Source organism: Balaenoptera ricei, chromosome 2, assembly GCF_028023285.1.
Source record: "Balaenoptera ricei isolate mBalRic1 chromosome 2, mBalRic1.hap2, whole genome shotgun sequence".
Taxonomy (NCBI): domain Eukaryota; kingdom Metazoa; phylum Chordata; class Mammalia; order Artiodactyla; family Balaenopteridae; genus Balaenoptera; species Balaenoptera ricei.
The window spans coordinates 7,209,560-7,219,207 of record NC_082640.1 but is presented as its reverse complement, the minus strand read 5'-3'; the positions used below and the strand labels follow the sequence as shown (position 1 = coordinate 7,219,207).

The following is a 9,648-nucleotide window of genomic DNA, read 5'->3' as shown; positions in this document are numbered from 1 at the left end:
TGTTTAATTTTTATTGGACTATAGTTGATTTACAACTTGGTGTTAGTTCTCCTGTACAGCAAAGTGAATCGGTTATACGTATACATATATCCACTCTTTTTTAGATTCTTTTCCCATATAGGCCATTACAGAGTATTGAGAAGAGTTCCCTGTGCTATACAGTAGGGCATTATTAGTTATCTATTTTATATATAGCAGTGTGTATATGTCAATCCCAATCTCCCAATTTATCCCTCCTCCCACCATGTGTTAGTCTTTGAATATAAATCCAACAACTGGCCTTCCAGACTGCCAAGGGATGAAGAGAGAATTCTTAATGGCAACTCTAAAACCAATTACGGCTCAGAATGAATGAAAAGGACCACAAGACAGGTTTTTGGTTTTTTTTTAAGAGTTTATTCTGAGTTTTCATTTTTGGATAACCAAGCAGCTCTTTAAGGAGAATGCACAGAAGAGTCATTCTGGCACTTTCGGATAGTACATAAGATTTGTTTAATAGTCACATTCAGTCTACTTGCTCAGCCCATACTCTGTGTTTGGAGAGCAAGATCAGCCCATAGGATTCCAGAGTTAATACGTAACCGTATATACAAACAGCCAATAAAACCATAATGGTGCCTAGTGGCCAAAAGGATGGCGGAGGGAAGGGGATCGCTAAAGTGTCCTCTAGGCTAGCTTAGCTAAACAGAATCCACGTCACACGTGAGAACGAGAGAATACACCGAGCTGAAATGAGAATTCGGAGCACGAATGGGCACTTGGTGGCATGCAGTTGAAAGAAAAGGGGGATCGTTTCATAACTTTATAAAATCCAGGCAGTTCAATTAAAGAAGTTAAGAAAAACAAACGAAAAAAAAAAAGCAAAGTAAGGGACTGTCTGTTGTCACTGTAAAAAAGGCACTTGGAGTTAATGGGACCAGAAGTGAAGAACTGGCAGCTGATAAAAACTTCAGCACGATTTCATTAAGAGGCTTGGATGTTCAGAGGCGACACTCAGGAGTTCCTGAAAGGAGATACCGAAATAAACCACCGGGAAGCAGAGCAGGTGAAAACGAAGGAATAAATTCCTTACAACCAAATTGTGTGTGTGTGTGTGTGTGTGTGTGTGTTTAACAAAAGCAAATCGGAAACGAAACCTAGCCAAAGCAACAATCTAAGCAAAGTAAGACCACGAAGCAGCGATGCATAGTTTTCCTTTGAGATAATGCATACCTCCAGACACTAAGTGCCAAGCTAATCTCTCAATAATAACTTCACAGGAGCATTATTGTGATAGAATGGATTCAAGCAATGCAAAAAGAGTTTCATCTGTTCCCAGAATCTGCGGGAGAACTGAGGTTATCATCAGAACCCAGCGACATCACGTGTGGTTCTTTGGTGCCCTCGGGGGTGGACACATCAAGTACGGGAACGACGCGGACATTCAGACACTCCGTTCGGCCATCTCCCTGGAGGCGACGCATTCTTCCTTCTGAGTAAGAACTTTACTTCCTAACACTTTGACAGCAAACGGTACTTGCAGAAAAAAGTCCACTTCCCACGGCGGACGTGGTTCAACTTCCTCCGCAAGCAGCTCAGCGCTTCCGTGAGACAGAATTTTTGGCAACTGGATTCTAGTCCCCTGTTGGGCGGCTCGGGGCCGCTCATTTGATGTTGAACGCCATCAGGGGTCGCTCCTCCCGCTTCTGCCACGGGCTCTTCTTGCCTTCGCCCTGGTCGTCGTCGTCGTCGTCGTCGTCGTCGTCGTCGTCCTCCTGAGCCGATCGCCTCTTGTCGGGACTGGCCGATGGCGCCGGGGGGACGTCCGAGGTTCGTTTCGTCGTCTCCTCCTGCAGGCTGGGCAGCTGGCCGCCGCTTCTCCGGCTGGAGCCGTCCAGCAGGCACCGCAGGGCGCTGTCCTCGGGCGTCCCGACCGCGGTGCCGCCCTCGCTGCCGCTCTGGTCCGTGTCGTCCAGGTACACGAGCTGCGTGTAGGCCGAGCTGTCCGCGGCCCGCGGCTCTTTCTGCGCGTGCTCCGGGACCGGTGGGTGGTTCTGCGGCAGAGGCAACGGGTCTCCTCTTCCCTTCCGGGCAGATTTGGGTTCATTCATATCCACGCCAGAATCCAAACTGGCATCATTGCTTCCGTTCCTCCCAGCTCTTTGGAGATCAATGTAGGAATGTCTGACGTGTGCATTGGACCGGCCGTCCAGGGAGACGAACCAGGCCCGGGGGTGGGGAAGGGGCTTCCCACCCCCAAGTTCCAACAGCGCCTTTTCGGTCAGGAGCTGGACCTCGCTGTTCATCTGAGCCAAGGCCGCGTCGTTCAGGGATGCCGGGATGGAGAGGGACTCGGACATGGACGCATTCTGCGGGGTCCACTCCCGGGCGCCCGCGTCCTGCAGGTGCTGCTGTGAAATGGCCTGGCAAGATAAGGGCTGGGCCTGGATCTGTGAGGAGGCGTGCGGGAAGACGCCCGCGTGAGGGCTGGAGAGCTCGGCCTGCAGCCTCTCGATCTCCAGCTGCCGGTCGGCTGGGACGACCAGGGGCTGGCCCGCGTACGAATGGTCCCCCGGGAGTTTCATGTAATGAGCCGGGATGACCAAGGCAGGTAATACTTTCCTGTAAACGCTGTCATTGACCTGGTCCACGGAACTACAGCAGATCAGCTGGCCGGGCCGCGGGAAAGAGGTAGGTCTCTCCAGGTGGTCTACCGATCGCGACATCATACATTCAGTAGGTCTGCGCTCCATCAGCTGGTCCTTCTCCGGAGATGAAGGCGCGGGGTACATGTGTTCCTGAATGGTGAGCTTACTTCCTGTGGAAATGTGGGTCACGGAGGCCTGACCGTCTCTGTCTTGCTTTTCAAATAAAGGCTGCGAGAGCATGGCATTGTAATTCCTCCTGTAGTCACTGTTGCCGGGGGACTCATAGCCTTCCCTTTCCACAGATTTCCTGGCCTTTAAGGGGAAAATCTCCACCGACTTACGGTAGTCTTTTCCCAACGTCCCACTCGGTGTCAGGTTGTCAAAGGAGATTTGGCTTTTATCCTCCTCCTTGTGAGACAGGAGTTCCTCCCGAGAGCTGAACTCCTGCGAGGTGCTGTAGGAGAGCTTCAGCATGGGCGTGTGCATGTCCGCCTCCCCGCTGGAAGACATCATCTCTAAATGGACTCCGCTCATCAACTCCTTTGAGCCCGGGGCGTCCGGGGGGCGGCCCTGGCTGGTGACGGAGAGCGGGCCAGGGAATTCTGATTCCCGCCGAGAAAACAGCAGGTTGATGTGTGACATGGAAGTTGACTGATCCCTTTTGGAACTCTCCAGGGTGGCAGGAAGTTGCAGTTTTCTATGGTGCTGGCGGGGTTTCAAGCACTTCCGCCTGCGATCAAAGATACAAACCCCAAGATTAAAGATTCTCAGAACAGTGAAGGTTCAAGTCGAAACCTAATTCTCAATTCCCACAGGAAAAAACAAGACAACACAACGCATTGGCAGCCAGACGCCTTCTCACCCCGCACCCTCAGCCCTAGTTTGATTCTGAGGGTCGCAACGTGCAGATTTTACCCCAAGTACATCCAAGTTATCCATTCAAAAGCAGAGTCGACGATAAACATTCTTGCAAGTCGATCAGATGAGGCATCAAAATAAGAATAGTTCTGCTCTGTCCTTGAGAATATCATCTCTTCATTACCATTTAGGACTATTCTGAATGAATCATGACAACTTATTTTTTTGTGACCGCCCTTCTAAGAAACATTTTACACAGTGTGCCTCCCACTTTGTTTGCAACTTACGTGACAGATGTTCAGTTCTTAGGTACTTTTTCATGAGAAAAAAAGGACCTCGACTCACAAAAGGACCTCGATAGCAATGCTTGCGCAAGAAATTCCAAATTAAAAAAGACAGTGCCTCAATGGTAAAACTTTACCTGCAATAATATAAAAGGAGACACAGCAAAACCAAAAGAATGAAAGCCATTCCTCCCAAGATGGCCAAAAGAAACACCGTGTGATACGTGGCGATGTCCTGTGTGACAACGGGACCTAAAAAGTCAGAAAAGGGCATTTGAGACTTGTGAAAACCTTTAAATAAAAAGAGGGGACATGAACTGAGAGCGTGCTGTTTTTCTTGCTCTTACTGGCTGGGGTGTGGAGCGGCGGCCAGACGGGAACACCCTTTAGATGATGTGCCTGCAGCATCACCATAACTTCCCTCAGTGAAAAGGGATTACCCAAACCATCACTAGAGCACTCCGAATACTCAAGTTCTATGTGCAGTGTCCAGGGTCCTTCCTTAGCATTGGGTACCATTTTCATCATTCTAAATATGTGATCTTTTAATGAAAGAAAACTAGATGCATGATCATATAATGAGGGGAACTCATCCATTCAGAGACACAGCCTGAAGACCTGGGGATTTTATGATACTGCAGAAGAAAAAAAAAAAATCACGAAATTTGATTCTCACTTTCCCTGGGCAATGATTACTATGTAATCATTGGCCTAAACCCTTGGCCTAAATGAATCAGTTGAAATGTATGAAATAAATTTCTATGACTTAAAAAAATAATCCGTAGCTTATTACAGGGGTATCAAGGGTTTCTAAAATGCCTCCCATTTTTAAAAAATAACATCTTTCTCTCTAGTATCTGTTCAGAATGGCTAACCTCAGGTGGCAACAGACCTTTCCAGAACTTACAGACAAGGTGACCAGAGGTAAACATATTTTCTTTTTAATCTACATTAAAATCCATTAGAATCCATTAAATTAAATTGGGATTTAATTTACATTAGAATCCCAAGAGGTAGTTTAACTTACTCCTTATGTTCAATAGTAGTAAGAATCTATCTTAATGTTGCTAACAATGGATTGACAGCAATAACGAAAACGTCCCCAGATTACAATATTGGGGCACTTATTGGTGTCCAGGTATCCTGGCAGTGCTCCAAAAGATGGGAAGGAAGGAATGTGGTTATATTGAACATTACGTCAGAGGAGCATGGTTATGATTACTAAACACCATAAACACTCATTTATTGATTGATTTTTTATATTCTAAGGGACAGATTTCTTCAAAAATCTCTTAAAAGCTAGATAAATCCAAGGAGACTTGTGGATTTTTGAAAATATTGACATTACTTAAGTTCAAAAGATAACATCATTCTCTCCCAATTACAAATCATTTCAACGGGGTGAGGGTGAATATTTACAAAAGTTGGAAAAATTACTGACAACTACCTATCGCCTTAATTGTTCAGAGAAACTTTTGGTTTTTTGGAAAAATTACTGACAACTATCTACCGCCTTAATTGTTCAGAGAAACTTTTTTTTTTCTTTTTTGACACAGAGACAACCCCACAGACATAGGTAATGCCTTGGCAGGGGTCACCAAGAAATCATTTCCAAATAACTGAAGCTTGGTCCTTTTAAGTACTTAAAATGCTATTATTTTAACTTCTGCCAGTGGAAATCTTGATAAACTTCACAGTCATACTTCATTTCCTTCTTAACCAGAGAATGAAAGAGAAAACTCTATTTTCTTGTTGGTTTTGGCCTCACGAAAGCACAGCATCACTGTAATTTGTTTTAATGTAAGTGATGGCTGTGGGGTTACCAACATACATATTTCTACGTTAAATGCCGTTAGGGCTGTACTATATGTGCTTTTTATGGCTTTTTGTCTCTTCCTTCACTGCTCTTCAGGAAGCTTGGGTCGACCTACATCTAGCAGTTCTTCTTCCCCTCTTTACAAAAGTAGCTATTAATCTGTCACATGATAGGAACACCGATCGCCATGGTTCTTTGAAACAGATCTAAAATAAAAGTTAACTTTAATGCACGGGCTTTGTGGCCTCTACTTTGGTACTTAAGGACTTCTTTTTCTTTCTTACCTTACTCATAATCATATTCTAGATATTTCAGATTTGGAGACTGAGGCATTTCTGTAGCTGGTTCATGCCTACGTGGCTACAAGAACCATACGGTAAAGGGAAATGCATACGCTTAAAACCCAGATGTGAAGTGTACATTTTCCCAGGATTGGACTATAAAGTAAATGTAACTGATTTTTCAACACCCATCTAGGGTTGGCCTCCATCAAATTAGTTACTTTGGGAGTCTAAGTGTTCATCCCAGTGATGATTCCATTGGTAAAGTATTTTGGACCCCCATTTTGGAACTGCCTTCATGGTTAATTGACAAGAGACAACTTTTAATCGTAGCACATTTTGACCTAGCTCAATTACCTACTTTATTCACCAGCCTTGGAGGTGGGTGACTTTTAGATGTGTCTAAGAAAAATCAAAGGGACCCTCTGAGCAAAAAGATTGGCCACCTATGAAGAGTTTCGCTAAGGATGACAGTCCAGGGGAAAAAGGTTCTAAAGGCATTTTGAGTACTGGAAGCCATCCACTGGAAAGACTTCTCCTAAGGTGACTATTTTGAAAAAAGCAATTCTAGAATACTCCTAGGGATAAATCAGGGTGGTTAGGTTAAAAAAAACCCAAACTTTTGGTCAAAATATTTGTGAAATTAAACTTCAGTGAAAAATATGAGTTAATTCATATATCCTAAATGGAGATGAATATTCTTTTAGATATAAAACAACAGGTTTGCTTTTAAGCCTTTCAGAAATGCCCGATCAAGGTTTTTGCCCCAAGAAGCCTCCAATGGTGACTTTCTGCTGGTCCCTCTGGTGACTGCCTTATACTACGTGTTCTCTTGCACCAGGCCACAGCTGTTTCAGAAATTAGGGAGGAGGTCTGACCCGCCTCTGTGGGCTTTAGACTAAGAATTCCCTACGGCAGCTGCCTGAGCAAAACAGAGATTCGAGACAAGGCTATTTTCTATGCATTATTCTTATCCTGGATGGGAGAGTTCCAACCAGAACTCCCCCACCCCCAGGAAAAACCTTTGACTCATCATTTGCTTTTTCACACTTTCAACCACATTTAAGGAAGATGTGATCTCCCTGCTGACATCACTTTCAAAAGCACACTTAGCCTGAACCCTCAAAGGAATCGGTTCCCATCACTGCAGATTTCGGGGGTCCTGTTACCTGGGTTGGGAGGAGACATGGCTGCCACCCAGTACCCCAACTGAGGGGCGATATATGTCCACGTCAGCTGGCTTCCTTCCTGGTGCACGAGGCCGAGACCACTCTTCAGCCAAGTTCCTGTGGGATGCGGAAAGAAACTTCAGCCACATGCACGCTAAACTCCTATTTAAGGCTTAAGCCCATTGTACAAGTCACCTTCAGTGTCGTGTTTAGAACCCATCAGAGAGCCAAAAGGGTCCAGCTCTCACGGAGGGACTGCATTTCGCTTTCAGGAAAGAGTCGAACTTCTGTTTTTCTTCCTGATTAAATGACTTTCAGCCCCTTTATCACACGTCCCTGCTTCCAAACGCAGATAATTTTAGCAGAAGCTTTTGGATTTACTCCTCCACCATCATGTCCCATCTCCTCCGGAAGCCTTAGGGGTTTAGAAGCAGAATAAAGGTAGCATGAAAAGGGCTGGTGGGACGGGAAAGAAGAGGGGAAACTCCAGCTCTGTTTATAGTCTTCATCCTCAAGCAAATAAACGGATTTCCTCTCTGGAATCGCAGACCAGTGACAGAGTTGCTTGGGGAAGTTTTTTTTTTTTTTTTTTAAACATCTTTGTTGGAGTATAATTGCTTTACAGTGGTGTATTAGTTTCTGCTTTATAACAAATGAATCAGTTGTACATATACGTATGTCCCCATATCCCCTCCCTCTTGCGTCTCCCTCCAACCCTCCCTATCCCACCCCTCTAGGTGGACACAAAGCACCGAGCTGATCTCCCTGTGCTATGCAGCTGCTTCCCATTAGCTATCTATTTTATATTTGGGAGTGTATATATGTCCATGCCACTCTCTCACTTCGTCCCAGCTTATCCTTCCCCCTCCCCGTGTCCTCAAGTCCATTCTCTACGTCTGTGTCTTTATTCCTGTCCTGCCCCTAGGTTCTTCAGAACCATTTTTTTTTTTTTTTTTTTTTAGATTCCATATATGCTTCGGGAAGTTGAAAAAAAGTATATAGATTCCTTGGTCCTATCTTTGCAAATTCTAACCCATAAAGACTGGCTTAGGCGAGTATTTTAAGAAGCTTCTAGTTGGTCCTGATGCTGGGAGACATGGAGTACGTCCAGGTCAGGGCTGTCTTCAGTCACTACTGTAACTAGTATCTCACAGAAGTGAGCACCTCCTGTGTGCCGGCTCGTCGCAGCAATGTGCTTTCTGTACAAGCTGTCTACAGTTCTCACAGCGACCCTACAGAGGAGGACTTATTTCCCCCTTTCAGACACTGGACCCTGGTGAGACATGGAACTCTTCCGAGGCCTCCCAGGGGTAGAGGGCAGAGCAGGGGCAGACTAGGTCTCTCTGTCTGTCTGGCCTCAAGGCCGGTGCTACTTCTTCCACTCTGCCCTGCCGCATCTCCTGCAAAACCTGCCAGCGTTTGAGAACTTTTGCACTTTGTAAGGTTTCCAGGAGCCCGTCGCCCAAGGCTGACTGGCAGTCACCGGTCTCACCTGCAGAGAACCTTGCTTTGAGAGCCGGGGGGCAAGGGAGGTTGCTGGCTAGGCACCCCCCAACCCGGAGACACGGGTCACTCACACAGCATTCCTCCTATGATCACCCACTCCCCCCAAATGGCCGCACATGGAATCCTGTCCCCTCCGGGACGAAATGCGCCAGCTGTGCACCAAATAGTCCACCTTCCAGTCTCCAAATCCCTGCCTTTCCTAGGTATACACATCACCGAGGTGGCAAGAGCGGTTTTCTTTCCCCCCTGAGGAAAGAAACAATACTTGGCAGGCTTTCTAGGGCCTGTCAGTTGCCATAGCAACATTCAGATGTAGGGGGTGGAAAGGTGCCCCAGCAATGCCTCCCATAGCCCTCCCTCCCCCTCCCCCCCTCCTCCCCCTTCTCCTCCATCTCCTCCCTCCCCCTCCTCCTCCATCTCCTCCCCCTCCTTCTCCATCTCTTCCCCCTCCTCCTCCATCTCTTCCCCCCTCCTCCATCTCCTCCCCCTCCCCTCCCCCTCCCCCTCCATCTCCTCCCTCCTCCTCCATCTCCTCCTCCCTCCTCCTCCTCCCTCCCCCTTCCTCCTCCTCCTCCCCCCTGCCCCCCTCCTCTTCCTCCTCGTCCTCATCCTCGAAGACAGAAGGTGAACAAAGAAGGAAGATGGGAAGAGGCCAGGCGTCGGCGGGTGCCCTGCGTAGTCTGACTGCCCCCTGCAACAGGCTGAATCATGGCTCCGGAGGATGTCAAGTCAAGTTAGACGAGAACATAAGCTGGAAGGTTTCCCAAGCAAGGATGCGAATGCTCGCTTCAGATTCACTGGCTGAAGAGCCTCAGCCCAGAGGTGGTCCAGCCACTCCGAGCACCACTCACTCCACAGGGCTGCTGAGAACATGGGAACAGGGAGCATGTGACACAGGCAGCTAAGGGGGTTCTGCGTCGGGCCAGAAAGTTCGCCTGAAGGCAGAGGACGGATTGTTTGCCACCACTTCCGGTTTTCCCCTCGGGGACCCCATGCTGTTTAGCTCGTGACTTACACACTGGACCCCACTCCCACACGCTCCCCCACAGGAGTGGCCCTGCCAGGATCTCCTACCAGCCAGGAAGCCGCCTGCACTCTTTGGCTTGC

At 47.4% G+C, this 9,648-nt stretch overlaps 1 protein-coding gene across 1 annotated transcript in view; it reads right to left on the bottom strand.

Moving 5' to 3' along the window:
* Positions 1 to 386: 386 nt before the first annotated feature.
* FAM171A1 (family with sequence similarity 171 member A1) overlaps positions 387 to 9,648 on the bottom strand; it is a 127,346-nt gene continuing 118,084 nt past the window's right edge. Inside the window, exons 6-8 of the mRNA XM_059910145.1 lie at positions 7,036 to 7,152; positions 3,907 to 4,021; positions 387 to 3,357 (exon numbers count right to left, since the gene is read on the bottom strand). Of these exons, the coding sequence (XP_059766128.1) occupies positions 1,644 to 3,357; positions 3,907 to 4,021; positions 7,036 to 7,152 (1,946 nt within the window). The 3' untranslated portion in view covers positions 387 to 1,643. The remainder of the gene's footprint in view (positions 3,358 to 3,906; positions 4,022 to 7,035; positions 7,153 to 9,648) is intronic.